The sequence below is a fragment of the Callithrix jacchus genome, chromosome 4, assembly GCF_049354715.1.
Source record: "Callithrix jacchus isolate 240 chromosome 4, calJac240_pri, whole genome shotgun sequence".
Classification (NCBI taxonomy): domain Eukaryota; kingdom Metazoa; phylum Chordata; class Mammalia; order Primates; family Cebidae; genus Callithrix; species Callithrix jacchus.
Window position 1 is genome coordinate 118,480,465 of NC_133505.1, and position 21,842 is coordinate 118,502,306.

The following is a 21,842-nucleotide window of genomic DNA, read 5'->3' on the forward strand; positions in this document are numbered from 1 at the left end:
ATGAGAGAGTGAAAAAACAAAGCAGGTTTAGGTGGCAGTGTCCTCAATGGCTGGAGTAGAAATTCTTGGAAAGAGGGATGCCTTGATTGGATTGTGTTTTTGAGAGACGTTTCCATTGCTGTGTGGGAGGCAGAGTAGAGGAGGAAGAGTCTGGAGCAGGGGACTGACAATGAGTGGTTGGGAAGCTGTGTCAGTGGTCAAGGAGATTGTTTCGTGAATTAAGGCAGTGGGAAGGGACAGACAAGAGCAAGCTCTCTCCTAGTTTGAATTGGTATGATATGATGTGAAATTGATGGTTGTGGAGGAAGTTGATGAAGCATTTGGTGTGTCTAAGCATGGGGGACTGGCCGATTAATGATGTCACTAGCTCAGGTGGGGAGTAAATGGGGAGGACCAAGTTCAGGTTGGGAGAGAAAGGATGAAAAAATGTATAGATAACTCATTACCTGCATTCAGCTTTTGTCATATTATTATTATTGTTATTTTTTGAGACAGAGTATTGCTCTGTTGCCCCGGTTGGAGTGCAGTGGTGAGATCTCGGCTCACTGCAACCTCTGCCTCCTGGGTTCAAGCGATTCTCCTGCCTCAGCCTTCCTAATAGCTGGGTTTACAGGCACATGGCACCATGCCCAGCTAATTTTTGTATTTTTAATAGTGATGAGGTTTTGCCATGTTGGCCAGGCTGGTCTCCAACTCCTGACCTCAGGTGATCCACCTGCCTCAGCTTCCCAAAGTGCTGGGATTACAGGCATGAGCCACTGTGCCTGGCCAGTTTCTGTCATATTCTCATGTTGATGGGCACACAGCAATAGGGGACTCCACTGAGTTTTCCAACCTTAGAATTCCTTGGACACGAAACTTTCTGACTTTGTTTCAGAACTTCAGTTATCATGGAACCAAACTGATCACACTTTCCAAAATTTCAGGTTTTTCCAAGTTTGCGACAGATGGAAAAATTGTCAAAGTTTTCATGAAAGGATTATGCACTTGTTGTAGATGCCAATTGCAAGGAAAACAGGAACAAGAAGTCTCTATAATCAGTTTCTTCCTGTTCTTGGACACCTAATTAATATGCTGGTTGATTGAACACACATCCTTAGTCTTACAGGGATTTACCTGGTTGATTTCTGCCTTACACAGTAATAAAATAGAGTTCAAAAATTATGAAAATTCTAGTGTCTGCAGAAACTGAGATGTGCTATCTTTGCTTTCCTGAATAGGGTTTTAATTAAGCTCTGAGACCAATAAGAAGCCCATTAGCTTTCAATATATTGGATTACTTCCCATCTCATTATGGTTATGGTAGGCTAGAAGTTCATTTGGATGAATTAAATTAATGGACAAATTAACTCTTAATCAAAAGGAAACTGAGGAGTCCTGTGCCTGTGGTGAACTTCAGGTCAGGTTTGTCTCATTCTAGTTCTGGCCATTAGGCTCCTGGCTTTCTCCCAGTGACAAAGCACCCATTCTTTAGACGGTAGCTAACCTCTGTTAGAGCCCCTTCTAACTTCTATGTACTTAGCCTCCAGGGCTGGGATGAAATACAGATTATCTGTGACCAGCATTTCTGCCACCAGCTGTCTACCTGCTTCCACTTGTTTCCTCTCCTTAATTCCTATCTTGTGCTCCTTGTAGAACCTTCCTAGAGACCCAGCCATAGCCCTCAGAGTTGCCTGGCCTTTGGGGCCACCTAGCTGACTCAGGTGAGAATCTTGCCCAATGTGTCCCAGTTCTCATAAGATGCAAAGTGGCCCATTGGAAAGACACTCAAAACATATTAGATTTCTGAGCTGTTTTTTTTTCACTTAGCCACCATTCTGTATTTGAAAGATTAGTGTTCCACTAATAAGAAGAAATCCCTTTGCTTGCCTGATGTGTGTAAAATGGTAGCATAATGTTGTCTAGTTTGTATTTTGTTGCTGAATGGGTTAGTTCAGCTTTACCAACAGCTTAGTTAAAATCGGTCTGTAAATTTTAAGGTCACACTGACACTGGATGTTGGAATTGAGGAGGAATTAGAAGCAGTTGAAGGTGGACAAGGCAGATACAGAGGTCTTATATGTCTTCAAAATAAAAGCAAAATAAGACAAAATGAAATAAAAGAAGGCATTTTATTTTTGGTTGCTTACAGGAAATGAGAGAAATGAGGTAAGTCAGGCAACCTGCAAGAACTTATTGAAACACTGGTGACGACAGTGAGCTACAAGGAGTGTTCACGCTGGAACCCTGGCTTCCTGGCTCCCTGAGAGCTGAGAATGAGCCACAGGGCAGGAGCTGAAAAATCTGGGTCTGCTCCATCAGTAGGCTAGGATAGGGGCAGCAAAAGAAACAGAAAAAAATGAGTTCTATTCCAGTATGACACCATGGACTTAACGTATTTGCAACTAAGTAAAAAAAAATTCTTATGATATTCATGCACAAGCCTTTTTTGCTCTGTCACTTACATTTAATTAAAGATAAATAGATCTTTTTCTTTTTTGCTTTTGTTTATTTACTGTATAGATGGGATCTCATTATGTTGCCCAGGCTGGTCTTGAACTCCTAAACTCAAGTGATCCTCCTGCCTTGGCCTCCCAACGTGCTGGGATTACAGGTGTGAGTCACTGTACCTAGTTATATGTTTTTTCTTTCTACATTAAATTGATAAGAATATATCTATATGTGTAGCTCTGGGGGATTAGGATTGTGAGTGACTTTTACTTTGTATTTTAGGCCATTTATAATTAAAATAATCTGGCAATTACACTAATGTATCTATATTTTTGTTTGTTTTCTTATACTGAACATGTATTACATTAGTGAGGGAAAAAAAGAGATTTGTCTCTGGACAGGGTGAGGTAGAGGAACCATCATTAAGATGAATAAAATGGCTGCTCTTTTTGTATTAATTTTCTTTGTTGGAATGAAGCAATTGCAGGAAGGTTGGCAGCTGCACTGAGAGTGCATGTAAATGTTTATATTCTAGCCCATCTCTAAACATTTATTAGAACCTATTATGTTACAGAACCATGGAGAGAATCACATGATGTTTGTTTCTCTCAGAAGCTCACCACTAGGTCAGAGATAAAGCCAAGATTGCTCTCATTCTAACAATGTCATTGTAAAAAAGAGTGGCTTAGTCATTGCTTTCGATAGGCACTAGCAGGAGGGACTTTTTCCCTCTTTAATTTATCTTAGTCTTTCATAATATCGACTGCCTATCAGCAGCTGATATGCTTGACAGTCTCCACTGCCTTATATTTTAATAAATCAGATAAAAAACAACCTTTAATTGGTCTAATTATCAGAGATGTACATTATTAGTTCAAGTGTATCCATGGGATTTTTTCCCCCCAAATGTCACTGGGATTAAAATAACAGGAAACCGGAGATGGAAGCATTAGAAAGGGGTAGACTTTGGCAGCTGCATGTGCCTACACTGCTACAGAGGACATCCTGGTTGTAGTGCTTATTTAAGAAGATGGGGGAAGGGAAAACAAATATCAGGACTAAATAAACACTACAGAGAGATAGCAGCATTAGTGTTTTGTCACTTAATTCTTTGTCCCTAGAAAAATGGCAACTTCTAAGGTTTAAGATTAATAAAAACATTTGCATTTGCACCTTAATGTATGAATAAAATACCACTTTTGTGTACCCACCTTAGAGGCCATTTATAATAAAAATTATCTAATAGGGACAAATATGCAAATGTTGAGTGCATTTAAATGTGTATTTTATAGTTTATGCAAAAATACTTTTGTAGTTTTGGAAAGCCTCTTTTTTTGCCAGATAGAAGCTTGAATTTTTCTGCTGTATCATAGAGCTCATGAAGGAAAACATCTATTTCGGCATCAGTCCTTAAAAATGCCTTCTATGACTTCCACTGATGCCACTTCTGGTAAATATTTCCACTTCCATTTTCACTCCATTCATTAAACATGGTAAGTATGTAATGAGCATTTTTTCTGCTGGAAAACTTCTGTCTTCCACGTAAGTCTCTATCATGCTTCAAGGAAGAACAGCCTATTGGAGAATTCATTTCAATTAAGAAACAAAATAAAGTCTCCTGGGGGCTTAAACACAGACTTGCAAAGACCACAAGGCCAAAGCTTTCATTTTCATCAGCTATTTGGTTCAAACTTAAATTTCTGTTTTAAAAACGAATTTTGATCTATAGACCTGTTTATCTTAGTTTCTAAAATAGGCTAGGCAACAACTGTTTCATTCTCCTGCTTTATGTGGAATGAAGCCAAACATATGGCAAATCATACGTTGACAGAGGAATTTGGATGTATGGCTTCCTCCTCTGCGTATTATTTTCAATCTTACCACCATTGGCCTACGGCAGGCAACCAGGGTGGTGGGGCAGGAGCCTCTGGGTGCACATGCACACTCATGCATATGCCTTGGTGGCTCCTTAAAACCAGAAGTAGTTTATACGAGGTGTTTCACAGGAAAAGTTGAAGGGTGAAAAAAGGCACTTGATTAGCAGTTTGCTCCTATGTAGCTCAAACATCCAAGAAGAATATTTTATCTTCACCCAAGATGCAAATACCCAGTGAAGTATGTGAAGTGTTATAGGTGTCCTGACTTACCACACAGAATCCAGAGCCGTCCAAACACTCGTTGGAATTGCCATTACAGTCACAAGGCACACATTCTCCTGACAGGGTGTGAAAGAATCCAGCATCACATTTCTGCAACAGACACACCAAACCATTTTGATTAATGAAAAGATTGAATTTTGGTCAGTATTTTCTGAGCAGAATGAGAGAAGTTGATTATTAAATGGTTTAAACATTTTTAAAATGAATATATTAAATGATATACACAAAACATGCTAAAATAAACTATTCTACCATTCAGTGACAGATGATTTATATACAATCTTCTTTGTTACATAACTTTTTCCTCTTCTTTTACTTTTCAGGAGAACAGAAATGCCTTTAACACTGTCTTATTGCAAGGAAGAATAAGAAGGTATTAGGTAACAGTATGGGAGAAAAAAATGCTAATGTTTTCTTCCAGTATAAGCAAACAAAACAAGATGATGATTAAGTATTAGTCAGGGTGGGTCGCACTCCCTATAAATAAAGACTCGTTTCAGAAATCATTCGCTATGTATGGGATAGCAAATTAGAGCTGAGTCTTTCATGAACTTCAGCTCTTAAAAACTTCTGTTTCTTCAGATGCTATCATTTTAAAGGAAGGGATAAGGAAGTTAATGAGTCCTTACACTCGTCAAGTCCCGTGTGGGTGCTATTCACATATGTATTTCATTTATCTTCATAACGCTGCGAGGAACCCATGACTTTCTCTTGTCCTAGTGATGAGCTCATGAGACTGAGAGGTGCTAAGTGGCTTGTGGGGATGTTAAACTACCCTGTCATGCACCAATTGACCTGCACAATCACCAGCTGCCCTCCCCAGATGTCACTTGTGTACCATTTGAGACACACTTGAGATTGTTCCTGGTTTATGTGATTGGGCTGTGGATATGCATTGGATACTTCTTTGGAATGTCTCAGGGATGATGGGCAGAAATGGCATTATGGGCCTGGAAATCCACTCCCCGCCCATCAGACAAGTTTATATCTAAAGAATTCCAGACAGATAAGAATCTGCTTTGTTTCCACAGACTTACAGAGTCCGAGATTTCACATCACACACCCCATTGACCCATTGTAGTTTGCACTTCCCTGGCGACCAGGAAATTTTTCATTATATCTGGCTGAAGTCCCTCTGATTGCTATGCAAATCTATTTCCTCTTGCTTTTTACTCTGTAAAGAAAGACTCACTAAACACCATTCATAGTATTTAAAAAACCCCATCAGTTTACACTTTAAAACTAAAATTTAATAAACCCCATTGGGAGGAAGTTTAATAAAGAATAAGAACATTTGCCTATGCAAATAAAGGCAAAGAAATTTCACATTTCTAAGTTAGAGAAATAAGACTAAGAAATGATTAATTTATAATTTTATAATGGAGAGTTTGTGGTTGATGGTAAGCTTCTTTCTCACTTTCCACTAGAAAACAAGAGAGAGAAAGGCACTAAGATTTCAGCAGGAAGCATTTAATTTAGACCATTTAATTTTACATTTTTAGCCTTTTTCCCAAAGTAAAACATACATGTTTTCATTGTGATGGGGTACATGGATTGATATCTATATCTATATTGATGTAGATATGAAGATAGATACAGATATCCATATATATGTCTCAGAAAAAAGATTCACAAAATAATAATGTACCTTAAAGTTCTCTATTGTGTTTAATAGTATATCCTGGTATGACCCATAAAATTGATCTGATGACCTATGAATGTGTTGTAGTTAAGCATTACTGCAGGGATTTCTTTATAAGAGTAGTGAGGGTCTTAATATTAGTTATCTCAGTAGCCTCCTGTTGTAAATCGTGGTTTCTGAGCTCTCTAACTGACCGTATTATAGTCTTCAGGGGAGCTTCTGATTCAGTGAAAGCAAAGGATCTGCATTTAAAAAAACACCTTTTGTGTTTTAGAGTAACTTTAGATTTACAGAAAAATTGTGAAGGATCTGCATTTTTAAAAAGCTCCCCAAAGATTCTGATAGTTGACCAGGTTTGGAGGCGTCTCTCACAATATCTTGTATATATTAATTGCTCAAAGAACACTTGGTGGTTTGGGTGGTTTGGACAAGGACAGCAAACTGGAGGCATATATACTATTGGGAGCCCACAGACGATACTCATAATCCATCTACTGCTCTCTGCTAAGGCTGGATTCAACTCTTTGTCAACAGTCCAGCAGCCAGGGCTTAGATTGAACTGCACACAAGATGAAATCTTTGTGATGTGCCAAGTTTAGGAGGAGAGTTCACTGTGACAGCCTGCCATTATCCACTTACCACTCCTCAGTCTGAGATTACGACCTTGGGTGAAGGAACTTGGCTCCTGTCTCTTATAATGTGTGAGATGGGAAGAAAAAGGAGGTAGGAACAGGGCTGTGTTGAGTCATTCGGCACCCCTCCCCCTGCTGAGGGGATGAGGAGGGAGGGCGGGAAACCCTGGCAAACTCCGTTTCTGCTGGGCCTTGTCCACCTGAAAGAATTATATTTTTCAATCATCTATCTGGAGGCCCTGGGCATGCCTGCTAGAGCACATGGCCTGGGTAGCTTGGGTCTTGTGTTGTGGAACTTTGGAGGATTCCCTGGAAAGGAGTTGTTAAGTGGTTCAAGAGAAGTTTGAAGGAAGAGCTGTTTAAAATGGTTTCCTTTAGGTAGAAATATTTCATCATGGCTCTAGGGAGTATTATTTATTTATTTTTACTGACTCTTTCCTTGAAATTTCAAAGGACCTGGCAAAATTGACCTTTTTATAATATCAAAAGACAGATACTTCCAAGTATGAAAGCAGAATGATATGTTTTTTAGTTTTGCTCCTGGTTAATGTAATCTCTATCCTTAGTAATTCTAATACCTGTGCTTTTTAATATTTAGAGGCCCGTGAAAGCTGCATGGGCTCTTCACAAATTAGTGTCTATTTTCTTTTGGAAGATTCTCCACAGTTTATTAAAGAAAGATGGTGTTTGTGTATGTACAGGTATGAGAGAGTAGGAGATGAAGCCTTATAATCAATTTTTTTGACACCACACTGAATCCTCTTTTCCACATGAGAAGCCTGTCCTATACCAGACAACTGTAAAAACACAATCTTGTCATTCGGAGGATCTGTACCTTCTGGGGTGCCGTGGTTTTTTAAAAAAATTGATAGTAATAACAAGGATAATGATGATGATGTTGATGATGATAATTATAATATAGTCACCATCAATGTTATACAACTCCAAGAGATTCAGACTGATCCAAATCTTGCTCTTTCTTTGCTATAACTTGCTGCCCCTCATAAATAAATACATAAAGTTTGTATATTTATTTAACTGAACATGAATATCTACCATGCTTAAGTCACCACGTCAATTATGTTGCCCAATTCTCTCACTTGACCCCACAGTAACCCTATAAGGTAGGTTCCCTTGTCTTCATTTTACTGGTGAAGACTTTGTGACTTACGGAGACGTATTACTGAAGCCAGCTAATACAGATAAGAAATGGTGGACCCAGGATTTAGATCCTTTGTTTTTCCCTCAAGTTTGAGCTCTTAACCATCTTGTGTACCATTAATATTTTGAACCAAATCTTTCCTGTTGAACATTTAGGTTATTTCCAAATTTTTGCTGTTATTAACATTTCAAAAAGACTGAAATGTATAAAAATGTAAAATATCTCCTTTAAATCCCAGAAAAAAAATTTGCTAGTAGACACAATACTTAAAAATCTATGGTTATTAATATATGAAAACCATTTAATGGGGATATTTACTTTTAAAAATATTTATTTTAGCCAAATTGTCACTTTGATCAATTACCTTCCACTAAGTCACTTGTAGATCTTTTATAGCTCTTCATTATAAGGAGACTCTTATTACTACACTTGCCTTCTGCTCTACCATTAAGACTGAATTAATCAATACCATTTACTTCTGCCTTTTGAAAAATAAGAGTAAATTTCCCATTTGCTTACTTTGTTATAATTAGTATGAGGCCTGGCTTGGAGTAAAATCATTGTGTGTGTACTTGCCTAATTTTACTTTTATAGAAATGAGAACTAGATGTAACTTTATGAGGAAATAAGTATGGTATATCTACATGTGCCAATTACATTGAAAGGAACTGGGATGATAGCACATGTTGTGATCATTGCAGAAGGAATTTTTTCTAGAGGCTTATCATATGATCACAATATTATTTATTTCACAAGATATGGTGAATTAAGATTGCTTAACAAAGTGGGCCAAGCGAATAACAGCTATGTGAGTGTTTGATTATTTTTTTGTTCATTTGAAGAGCCCCTTGAGAGCCCTAGACTCATACCAACAATACTGTCATTGGATATAACATTTTACAATTTTTCTAAAAATATTTAAATCACTTTCTTTTGAAGGATAGACTAGTATGCATACTTTGGCTGTGGCGAACTTTTACTTATTGAATAAAGTGGGTACCAATCTAAATAATAAAATTCTAGTTAAAAAAATTTCACAAAAATCTTGCTGTTTCCTAAACACTATTACAGAGGAGTTAATTAATTGCCCACAAGCCACTACTTTTGCATAGATACAGAATCTCTGAGAACTTCAGAATTTCTGTTACGAAGCCTGATTTACTAAGTCACCTACATACTCGAGTAGATCTTCTAGGGATATAAGGTCCCTAGCTACCCATTTAAACAAACCAACAATGGCAAAAACTGATGGGATTTAGGAAGAGTATGAAGTTGCCATCTGGGAGTACGAGATAAATTCTGAGCATTCTGAGTCCCAAAGAGGATCAGACCTAAGTCTCCAGCTCCAGCAAATGACAATGAATTAATTACAACAGAATTCCATCACAAAGAACACACTCTACAGCCCTACTGCCTATTCTCATAGGAGCTAATTGGAATGGTTATTTGGATTGTGTCTCCAACCAAAAAGGTCTATGAACATATTGCATATATTGACTCAGCTTATCTTCCTTTCCAATTAGACTTAAAATTTGATTCAACAACTTTTGCTTCAGTTTATTGAGTCTCGAAGTAAAAAGCATAAAAACTAAACCAAAACCCAAATCCCTCTAAATTCATTCATGTGTGTCCACAATCATTGCTACCATCCAAATTAATCGTCTTCAAATTTAACAGCCAATATTACATTACCTTTCTGCTTAGGCTTTTGTCTGTATTTGATGAACTCACTTTTTTCTTGTTTCCAGGCGACAATGATTTTTAGTTCTAGTTTTACTTATAGTGAGTTCCATGTTTTGTTTTAGTAAATAATAAGTCATCTTAAGATAGAAGATTATGCCCAGTTAGGAGCTAAAGCTGGATGTTCTCACTTAGAATCTTTGGTTCCTGAACAATGCTGACTTCCATCTGCCTAAAACTTGGGCAGACTTAGGAATCAGATGGTATTCAAGGATCTTCTAGTGGAGAACAACATAATTTAATCTGTTCAAAAATTTCCAAAATATTCCACCCTTTGCTAAGGAGGAATGACTTCTGAGAACATGTGAATTTATCAAGTGAGTAGGTATTTCACAAGCCATTTTTTCTGTGTCAGTAAAAATAAAATATGAAATATCTGAAATGGAAAGCAGTTCTGAATTTCAGCTATTGCTAACTTCTGGCTCCATATGTTTTTCAGATAGGGCATAACATGTCCTGATTTTTAGTATACAAGCCTATAAAGTGCCAAAATGAGTTAAATGGATTATGTGTTGCAGTTACCAAGAAGTTTGCTTCTTGATTGATTTTATTTGAATCTGGAGATAATTACTCTTGCATCCTCCCCTGGTATCTCTAAACTCTAGTTTGCGTAATTGAAATTCCCCACATTGTAATAGGAAAAGTTAACTTTTAGATTTTGACAGTGATTTCACCATAACTCAATTAGGAAAATGGTTTCAACATTCTTCAGAGGTTTCTGCAGTTCAAAGACATTTTTTTCTTAGGATGGCAGGATAAAGCTAGGCCGAAAAGCAAACACAGACTATGGTGCTGGTTTTCCCTTCTTGACTCAGAAAGTTACCTTTGTGCTTACTGCTTAGAGCCTATGTCTGCCATGCCTTGTCCAGCTTACAAAACACTAGCTCTCAATTTAATCACCGATAAGATAGAGAAAGTGACTCAGGTCCTGAGGAATTCCAAGGAGCATAGAGCCATCCTAACCACTCTTAAGCCAAGTCCTTTAATTCTGTCAGAAGTGAAGAGAGGATAATCACATTTATATGGCTACTCCTCAGCACTCTTTATGGGCTTCATGGGTGGAAACCAGTGCTTCACTCGTAGCTCTCAAGTAACTGTCCCTGAACACTGTTCATCAACTATTTGGACTGTGGATACCAACAGCCTTGGAGTGTGTTGAAGTACTTGCTACACTTGCTAATAAATAGTCCTCTTTATTTGTCCAATTAAAAGGATCAACCAAGAAAAGTTCACACCCCTTACAGCCATACAGGTTTTCTTTTAGAAATGTTGGGTTTGAGGATGATTCTATTTATTAATACTAATGAACATTTCTTTAATTTGCTTCTTGAAAATTATTTAAAGTAATTGTCAAATCACTTGTTTATAGTAGAGATTGTTGCTTAAATAACATAACAAGGCTTCAGTGGTGCCTTTTTTCCTTCGGTCTCCTGCTAACATCTGGCTTTCTGCTCTTGGTTCATCTCACATTGCCTCATGTAACTAGCTTGTTCTTTTCACTCCTCGCCTTCCAAGCTACGGTTACACAACATAGCCTCTGATGCTGCCAGATTTTTTTATATCTGAAAACTGACTCAGTTTTATTTAATTTACTGGGGCAAATGCCTTGGACACATTTCCAAGAAAGGAAGAGATTGCTAACCACAAGGGTTAGCAATAAGAATGAGTAGACAGAAATGACTTCAGAATTATAGGCATTTAGGGGATTTTGATTTGATTCCTTAGCCTCTCAGAAGGAATCAATGTTGTGAGGTGACAGACATCTCTGTCATCTTCATTTGGTTTTTATAAATCACAGCTAATAATTTATTGACAGACACCAAACATTGAGCTAGGTGCTTTTTATGGATGGTCCAGTTTGATCATTACCATTTAATAATGGCTTATGGTCTTGCAAATGTCTGCGTAAATTACTTTTTCTTTGTATAAGAAGTTTGGAGGATGAACTGTCTTTAAATGACAAGCACTTCTCTTCAGTGTACTCAGGCAAGGCAGTAGTACTTTTCTTCAATTGGGGTGTTTCATCAGTGTCCGTTGCTGGTAGATGAACCTGCGTCTGTATTGAGGTGACGTGAGTATTTCAGTGCTATCCTCACCCTGGATTACTCAAGATGCAAGGCACAAAGTGAAAGTGACTGGCAGGACATGTCTTTCCTTCCTTATGCTCGTCTTCACAGGTTTATGAAGAAATGCTACAGCGAATTAGTAGGAAAAAAGAAATGTATCTGAAACTTCTATTGCACCCACTTACTCTCAGCAGCTAATCCTGCGTCTTTCGGTGAAAACACAGAGGCCATTGGGTGGGAAATCTCATATGATCTCATTTTTCTAAATTCCCCTTTGTCTTGACTCATTCTTGTGTCTTCTGCCCATCTCAGAAGCAATCTCTTCATTGTAGGAAAGAGGAGCCCTGTATCTGTGTTCTGGGAAGCATGCATCTCTGGCCATCACACTCTGCCCCATATCTGGCCTTCCTCTCTGTACCATGCACCTTCACATCTACAGGGGTGAGAGGAGGCAAAGAGAACACTTAGGTGCTGCATCCTGTGTTGGATGAGCCTTGACATCTTTATCTGGGCTCAGATCCAAGAATATCCTCCCTCAACTCTGGCTTCCCTTTATTTCCTCCGTCTTGTCCAGCAGATCTCAAATGAGAATTTAATCACACTGGCTCTGTTTCCTTCATGCTATACTAATCCATGCCTCCATCTATCATTGGCTCTGCTTCCACTGCACTCTGAATCTGTCCTGACAAAGATGGCCAGTGATGTCTCTGTGGCTTTGCTTTTCCAATTTTACTTATCCTCATTTCAGTACTTAACATTGTTGATGGCCAGGTATAGGGTCATGCCTGTAATCCCAGCACTTTGGAAAGCTGAGGCAGGTAGATCATTTGAGGTCAGCAGTTCAAGACCAGCCTGGTTAACATGGTGAAATATTCTCTCTACGAGAAATATAAAAATTAGCTGGGCATGGTGGTGCGTGCCTGTAATAATTCCAGCTACTTGGGAGGCTGAGGCAGGGGAATCACTTGAACCTGGGAGGTAGAGGTTGCAGTGAGCTGAGATCATGCCATTGCACTTCAGCCTGGGCAACAGAGCAAGACTCCATAAAAAAAAAAAAAGCAAACATTGTTGAAAGTTCTTCCCTCCTTGAAGTTCTCTCTTCTGGTTTCCAGGACAACTCCTCTTTCTGGCATTTCTCCTGCCGATCTTTTGTTCTCAGTTTTTAAAATTTTATTTATTTATTTTTGGCAGGGGGCAGGGGAAGGGGCAGAGTCAGGTGGTTCATCTTCTGTTGCTTCTACATTGCTGGTGTTCTCCAGGGTAACTCCCTTAGCCCTTTTTTCTATCTACAGACTTTTGTATATGAATAACATTTGTGGATGATGTTAATCCCTCCCACAATTTTATACTCCAGCTATATTATGGTAATTCCCAAATCTCTCTAAATATCCCTGATCTTACCCTTTTATGCCACCCCCTTATTTCCAAGTGCTTGTTAGACAACTCCATCTCCAGTTTCATAGGCCCCTGAAGTTGAGTGTGTCCCACCCTGACTTTATAACAGCCTCTCCCAAATCTCTTTTTCTCCTTATATTATGTCTCAATTAATGATAAAGACTATAGAACATAACAAGAAAAGGTAATAGATTAACACTTTTAAATTACATTAATGTACTTTGCATGAATGTAACTTTTGGAAATACTTCTCTAGAAGAGAAAATTTTGCAAGGATTAGAGGATGGTTTGCATATAGAATGACACAATTTAAGAACTCAAGTTCTCTTACCTTTCAGAGTCACTGTGCTATCATTGTTTATTTCAAATCTGAGGTTTAAATGCAGGTACATGAAGTACCACAGAGATTTTACTTGTCCAAGTGAAATTTGGACAAGCGATTTTACTTGTCCCAGTGAAGTCTCAAGTAAGAGTGAATTTACACAGTTCTGAACTGTTATGAACTTGCTCTTTAAACTGATACCCCTACCTGTGTTGGGATGGACTGTAGGACTAGGAGTTCTCCAAATTAATTTCTGGATAGAGTACAATGTTTACTGAAGGTTAAGCAATTGGAATGTGTTAATTTGAAGCTTACATATTTGTTGTATTATCCAAACTCAACAGTAACCACAGCAACTGCTTAGAACTCAGACAACAAAAGAGTTCTCAGGGAGGGTAATTTTGTCATTGACATTGTTTAGAATTGCTGGCACATGGTGATAATAAAAAGCAGATTCAGTTTTAGTAAGTTTTATTGTTGTTTTTAAATTCTCTACACATAATGCATGCCCTTGCATCCTCCTGAGTTAGGCTGTTCCCACCACCTGCCTTCCCTTTGCAGGCTGCTGCCCTGTAGAGTTTATATTCTGCCTTCAAAATACTACCAGAGAGATTCTTCCTCCTTGTTCCCAATATCACTGTTTAGTTCAGAATCTTGGTGCTTCTCTCTCCTGGATTATTATAATTCCCTCCACTCTACTCTTCATTACCAGATGTTCTTCCTTCCAGTTCATTCTTCATTATCAGAATTAGTTAAAAACCCTTATCATACTACTTTTCCACCTTGAACCTCTCAGTGGCTCTTCATTCATTACCTATATGAATACATAAAATTCCTTAGCATGAAATACAAGAATCTAACCTTAGACTATCTCTTTAGGGTCAACCTTGGTTCCCTCTGCTCTAATGAAACCACAATACCCCATCACCCTCATAAATATCATGCTGTTGCCCACTTTGCCTTTGCACGTACTATTAGATATGCTACAGAGACCTGGGATGTCTTTCCCTTCTTCATCTCACCTGAGAACTCTTTCCCTAGACTTTCAGACTCAGTCACATGGCACCTTGCACAGACCTCATTAAAGCACACGGAGCATGACATTATAAATTTTAATTTATACTCTTGCCTCCCTGAAATCACTGTGAGCTCCTTGAGAACAGGGATAGTGTCTTACTAATTTTTGTATCCTCGTCTCCTATCATGGTCATTTGCAAATAGGAGGTCAATGCCAAAAATATGTTAGTGAAAAAATTGGTTTGAATTGGTAAAGAATGAGGCAAATAAGGAAAAACCGTGCCAACATTTTGGAGAGCAATTTGGCAAATCTCACAAGTGAAGATATTTCTAGCCACAGATGAATCTTTTAAATACAATATTGAGGAAAAAACCAGTTGCAGAAGAGAAATAGTATAATATTTATATTGTATTTTAAAACATGCAAAACAATACGATGTAATACATTGTGTAGGGATATACATATATAAAGAAAAGTATAAAAAAAGAAATAGGAATCTAAGAAATCAGGCCAATTAAGGGTAAAGGAGTGGGGATGAGACTGACAAAGAGTTTCAGGGCTTTGACTATTTTATTTCTTAAGGTACGTGGAGCGCATACATGTTCTTGTGAAAGAATGAAAGAAGAGGAAAAGGAACAATTGAGGAAAAGAAAAGAAAAGAAAGGAAAACAAGAGAACCTACTTAGGTTGACTGGATATAGGATTTCCATGCCTACACCTGGAGAGACCTCTAAAACATCATCTCTAGGAAGTGACTAATGTGGTCTTGACAATAGATCCTGACGCTTGTGTATAATTTCCCCAACTTCCTGGTTATTCACTTTATGTATCATTACTATTAACACAGTTAAAAAATAAGCAAAAGAACATTCCTTACTTAATTTGTCCTTCCTGTGTTTTTCACCTTACAGCTAGCAGCTGCCTCATCCCATGTGGCACATTTCACACATATCTGTCTTAGTTCAAGCGTACATCAGCCTTTAGGTTCTTCTATAATATTTGAGGGGCTACTTAATTTGATTTCCCCTAATTATTTTATTCTAGCAGTAAAGCTACATGTCCCAGGCTACCTATGCAATTCAAAAGACTTTTAGGATGCTTATTTATTCTAGTTGGGCCTTACTAATTTAACGCAGAGGTAAAAGATTCTCAAAATAGTGCACAATACTCCCATTTTCCAGTTGACTGAGAAATTGCAATATCCAAATTTAAGTAAGAGGGTTTACAGGCCAGTTTTCTGCACTAAGAAAGCATCTATGGCCCAAACACAAAGAATCCTCTTCCTTAGAGATCAAGGGAGCTAATGATGGGAGCCTTAACCGTCTGCGGCCTTAGATTGGCAGAACATGACAAGTGTGAGCCACAAGCTCAGGCCAAAGGTTACCCTCTCCAGCTGGCCTGGAGTTGAAACGGGGGAATCAGGGGGAAATTGTGCAATAATTCAAAGGAAGCTGAACTACAGAATTTAGATTATGTTTTTATAGTTTGCTAAATTTTTTAATATAATCTCTTCCTTTATGTGAAGGTGAAATAATTTGTCAATTAAAATAGTAGATGGTAGTAGATGCTTTTGGAAGATTCCTCTAGACAAATGGAAATGGAAAAAGCCATGAATTTCAAGAGGGGGCTTGTCACTGATGCAGTCAGTCAGACCCAGCAGGAATAATCAAAATTGATCTCAGAGAGTTTAAATGAAGAGAAAGAAGATAATTAGAGTTTACAGAATTGTGGGCAGGTCAAGGAAGCAAGGAATGGAGAGGGCATAAAGACTAGAAACATTAAAATTTACTAAGATCTCCTCCCCCAAGGGGATAAAGAAAGCTTGTTACACAAAGCCAGAGAAAGCTGGAACTGTGGAAGACAGAAGCTTGCCAGTGACAGCTGCCATCTTGGGGATCACAGCTTCTGTCTGAACAACAGTGCTGAGGCAGAGAGGAAGTGGAGCAGAATGGCCCAACTTTCCCTTCTCCTACTTTCCCTGAAATGCAAGAGAGCCTGTGTGCTGCAGCCTTTGGGCATCAGCCTCTTGAGACAGGGGCAGATCCTGGATCAGTGGGGACAGGTGCAGAGTCACCACCACACCCTTGTTCTCAGGGTGCTCAAGCAGTGATAGGAAAGACCTGCTGGCTCTTCATCTGGGGACTATTCAGTGGTTTAGCAGATATGCAAAGTGAAGACATCTGATTCACTTTCTTTCTCAGACAGTCCAAGGTCAAGGACTCTTTCAATAATCAAGTCGTGTTTACCAAATTTCAAAGGCTTATTGAAAGATGTTAATTTACCAATTAGGATGGTTTAAAGCCCTAAAACAAGAGCACAGTCAACTTTTGTTAGAAAATTATTAAATATGACACTGGAAATCCCTGTGGCTGGTAGACTGAGCTAGAAATAGGCCAAGGGTTTAGGATTACCTATATTCAGCTGCTTTCAATCATGTCTTCCTCATGGCCCCATTCCTCACTTTCTCCAGTTAGAGAGCAGCACATTTCCCTCACTTTCCCCGCCCCCTCTTTAAATGGCCCTACTCCTCCTCAGCCTTCCTCAGGCACAAGTCTCTGACAACAGCCAAAATCATACCAACATCCAGTATCTCCTTCAACGTCCTGAACTCAACTTTCCATTTCAAAAAGTTGAATTCAACTCTTTGAAATCAGCTCTTGCAAGATAATTGTTCCTTGTTGAAGTGGAAAGTTCTTTTTAGCTGTAATTATTCTAAACATTAATTTTTTTGTGGTGATGACAAAATTTCAAGTGGTCTCATTGATGGCCATAGTTAGGAAACAGCATGGACATAAATTGCTTCTCACAAGACTTATTTCTGGAAGAGCTAGTTGAAGACTGAAAAGAGCTAACAAATTGAATTCAATCCGTCTGGGGATTGAAGTTGCACTATCTAAAGAAAGATGGATTGCACACCACATATTTGGATTCCCCTATCATAATTTATAACAACTTGAGCAAAATGACATTTTCCGTTGTTCAATTGATGGAGCATATTTTCAGAGAATCAAAATTGATAAGGGTTTGTATTCAAAGGTGGGATCCATGTCAACTAGTCAGTTTTGATAGGATTCTCAGTACAATTATAGTGACTTAAATGAAAGAATAAAGAACATTTCATAGGTGAGGAACAATTTCTTTTAAATTCTTTGCCCTTCATTTTTTCTTATGCTTCTAATAGCTCTATAACCACTTCTATTCCCCCAGGAACATGCACATTTAGATATTACTTCTTTAGCATTTACATCCAAAATGGCTGGGATGTGATAAATCTACTTTTCGCCATTTCGAGAAATATCCATGTGTGTCTGTGTTCAGTTCCCATTTGTTGAGTTGTGCAGTAAATACTTGTTGAGTGAATGAATGAATTCTCTTCCAAGTATGCTTACATTTAAGATAGCTCAGCCTCTATACCTCACTGACTGATCTGCCATGGATATGATGTGAATCACTGCAATCTATTCCTTGTAGTGGATATAATTCCTTATAGTTATGTCCTTTGGATATAACTGAAGCAACAGAAAGACTGAGATCACCAATATTTCAATTCCAGCTCTACCTGAGTGACCTTATTCAGGTTATTTAACTCTAGGGTTCAGCAATGTTTAAGTTACTGATTCCTTGTCTTTCTTCCCTGGAAGTCTTAACTCCCTGAGCACAGAAACGGGATTCACCTGATTTGTTGCTCAACCCTTAGTGCCTTCATAGAGCAGAGGCTTAATCCATATGTATTGGATGTGTCTTGGCATTACAGAAACACAGAATGCCAGAGCTGGCAAGGACTGTATTCCTTACCTAACTCCTAGTTTTAAATTTGGGAAAACTGAGGCTTAGCAAAATAAGAAACTTATTGCAAGCTGTTTACAGCCAGGCGCGGTGCCTCATGCCTATTAATCCCAGCACTTTGGGAGGCCGAGGCGAGTGGATCATGAGGTCAGGAGTTCAAGACCAGCCTGGCCAAGATCGTGAAACCTCATCTTTACTAAAAATACAAAAATTGGCCAGGCACAGTGGCATGCACCTGTAATCCCAGCTACTCAGGAGGCTGAGGCAGGAGAATTGCTTGAACCCCAGGGGGCAGAGGTTGCAGTGAGCTGAGACCGAGACCGCATTCCACTGCATTCTAGCCTGGGTGACAAAGTGAGATTCCGTCTCACAAATAAAAAAGAAAGCTGTTTACATAGAGCAAGGTGAGACATCATTAGTGCTCTACTCACTCAACCACACTTCTTGATGAGGATGATAAAGAAGAAAATGATGATGAAAATTGTGGCGTTATTGCTAAAGCTCACACTTCTTCTGGGGCTGCAAACAAACCTATGCTGTCCATCTATGCCTTTCCCTGGGATATCTGGGATAAAAGTCAACTCTGTTCCAGCTTATCAGATTTATCAAGAATCTCACAGAAGATATCTCATTAGTATGTCTGCCTTTTTTTCTCAGGAAAGTGCCATTGTCATCAAAAGGTCTCAATATCACTCCCCGGTGATCTCAGAGGGGAGAATGCAGGTGGTGGAGGAGTAAGGTGAAGTGACCTCTCTTAAGCAAACTCACATTCGCTCTATGAGTGTTTGTGGCTGAGTCCAGAGAGATAGTCCAGACTATCAGATAGTACTCAGAGATTGCCCATCAGTCCTCTCTTATTACTTGGTTTGACATATGGTAATCATTCTTAATTTAAATATAATAATTTATAGTTGATGTTTTAGTTTTTAACAGTTTTTATGTAGTGTAGATAGAAATAGACCATAAAGCAAATAATGTAGATTCCTCATTAGCAAAGTCAACTCTTGATAGAAGCTAGTCAGCTATATCCAGCTATATCCCTGACACCTCCTTTGTTCCATTTGAGGGATCTGACAATGGGCCCTGGGAAAGGATGCCTCTTTGTGTAATATACACCAATATGTGTGCAGGTGTTTCCCCTCATGAATCAGAGGCAGGCGTCTGCTCAGGCAGAATATGTGGCAGCTTGACATATGTCTGGCCCCACCTAACAGGAAAACTACGGCCCATAAATTGTACTAATAAAATACCATCACTGCAATTCTGACTGAGCAATGAAACCAACACCTTCATCCTTCAACGCTAAGGAAGGCTATATCCCACAGAGGGTTTGTAACTGGCTCCAAACTTAAGATTGTGTATTGAACTCCCACTCTGTCATGTGTTTTATGAGTCAAATTTTACAAGTCAAATGATAATGAGATTCTACCCCTAGTGCTCTTATTTGTAAAATGTAAGCAGTAGAACCCACTTAGCAACTATTTTACATCTCTACTATGTGTCAAACACCTGAAAAGGCTCAGAAGAATGGCTCTTTAGGCTAAAATCCAAGTATTTCAGAGTGGAAGTCTTCTCAGGGACACTGGTGACAAGGCCATTTTCAGAGAGTTCATTAATAAACAAGTATACTAAGCACCAATTGCTTATAGAAAGCGAGGCAGATGAAGTACCATCCTGAACACTCTGCTCCTTAACTTGGGAAGCTTATTTAAAAAACAAACAGACTTTTGCAACAAGTGGCAAATATACACGAATACAATTTTAACTACAATATCATGAACTATTTATAAGCTACTTCTATTCTTTTTAAAGCATGAATGATATTGGAAACTGCTACAGAATGTCCATCCTTTTCATGTTACTTAAGGGTATTTTGTATAATTTTCCCCTCAATTTCCCTACCCTAAAGTTTTATTTTTAGGTTTCTGTGAAATACTATTTAATGTAAATATGTATTTTGTTTAACTTTTCATTTATAAATGGCTCAATCTGTACATTTCTTTCAAGTAAAAATTTTGAAGGATAGTTTCAGAATTGCTTTACAATATACCATCAGTTTGTAGCTTTAAATTTTGCCCCCAGATAACTGTTGTGATCGAGATAGCTACTCTGTTACAGCACGTTTATAAAAGTGAAGGCAAAGAACACAAACTAAAGTGAAAAGAAAATGACTGCAAAGGGAATGGCAATGCCTGGGGTGCAACAAATCTAGTCTTCACACTGCCATTTTAATGACAACAAAATAATACACATTTATGAAAGGAAATGAATGGGGAAGGCTGAGAGTGTTTGATTCAAAGCAATTCTGTTATCTGTCATTTGAGGGGAAAAATTGTGCTGATTTTAAAACAATACTTTCATTACAGATGTTTCCAGACCCCTTCCCTGATCCAAGGAAACAAAATACCATTCAGCAACAAGCCCAGATTTAGAGATGGGGCTTGTTCCAATATAAACATTTCTTAGCTAGATCTTCTCCATGAAAGTGCATAGTCAATTTTTCCATATACAGTGGGAAAGACAAAGCTTTTAGCTTAAAAGGCATTCTCGCCTGCAGCACGGAGCTCTTGGAATGAGCAGCCCAGGGACACTGTGGTTGGCTATTGATGTCACGTGGAATGCTGTCTTCACTTGTTCATCAAAATTATACAACAGAATTGTATCAGAGCGTACACATACCACGAACAGAAGAGTAGGCACTGTTTTGGCTTTCAGTATTTGGTACGGTCATTTTTTCATTTTGTCTCTGCTTCATGTACCACTGGTGATCCAGGGCCCAGCTCAGGGGATGGCACAAAGTAGGTTTTTCAACAAATAATTGAGGAATGTATAAACAATTTTTTGGAGCACCAATTTTAAAAGGAGCTTGCACAGGATATTTGGGGAATCAGAAGATGAATCATGGACCCTGCTGGCTTTCAGGGGTTCAATGGGGAAAATTTAAGGTGTATCTGTAAGTTACTAGAATATTTGGAATAAAGTGCTAAGAATTATAGTATCATGAGAAGTACAAAGAAATGCTGAGAGAGCTAAGAAAAGCAAGAGATTATTTTTAACATGGGGAAGAGAGGAAATAAAAAATGGTTCTTGGTAGATGTGGGGTTTGTGGAAGATTTTCTGGAAATAAGAAAACTGAGGTTGAAAGAAATTCTAGGGCAGTTTTTAATTCACTCTTCATAAGGTAGAGAGAGGCTCAAATTTATATTCTTCCCGTTGTTTCATTGCTTCAAGCAGGCATCTTTCACTCCTGGTAATCTCTCTCAAGAAAAACGCCAATAGATTTACTTTTTTCTGCTTGCTGGGAATTTCTTTGGAAGGATTAGTTTAATATCAGCAATTAAATTTGTGTAACATCTTCAGCAACCTCTGGCTTACAGTATACTCACATGGACACACCACCTTCTCTCCACACATTGCAGATAATATTGGAGTCTTGTCCCAACCCCTGAAATAAATGTTAGGCACATCTGGAAGCCTCGTTAATTCTTTG

General features: G+C 38.4%; 1 protein-coding gene across 7 annotated transcripts in view; it reads right to left on the bottom strand.

The window, feature by feature from the left end:
• The window catches only part of LAMA4 (laminin subunit alpha 4), a 209,616-nt gene that overhangs the window by 119,230 nt on the left and 68,544 nt on the right, over positions 1 to 21,842 (bottom strand). For all 7 annotated transcript variants that reach the window (XM_054254353.2, XM_078369971.1, XM_054254352.2 and 4 more), the window contains exon 3: positions 4,578 to 4,679. In XM_054254353.2, coding sequence (XP_054110328.2) covers positions 4,578 to 4,679 — 102 coding nt within the window. The remainder of the gene's footprint in view (positions 1 to 4,577; positions 4,680 to 21,842) is intronic.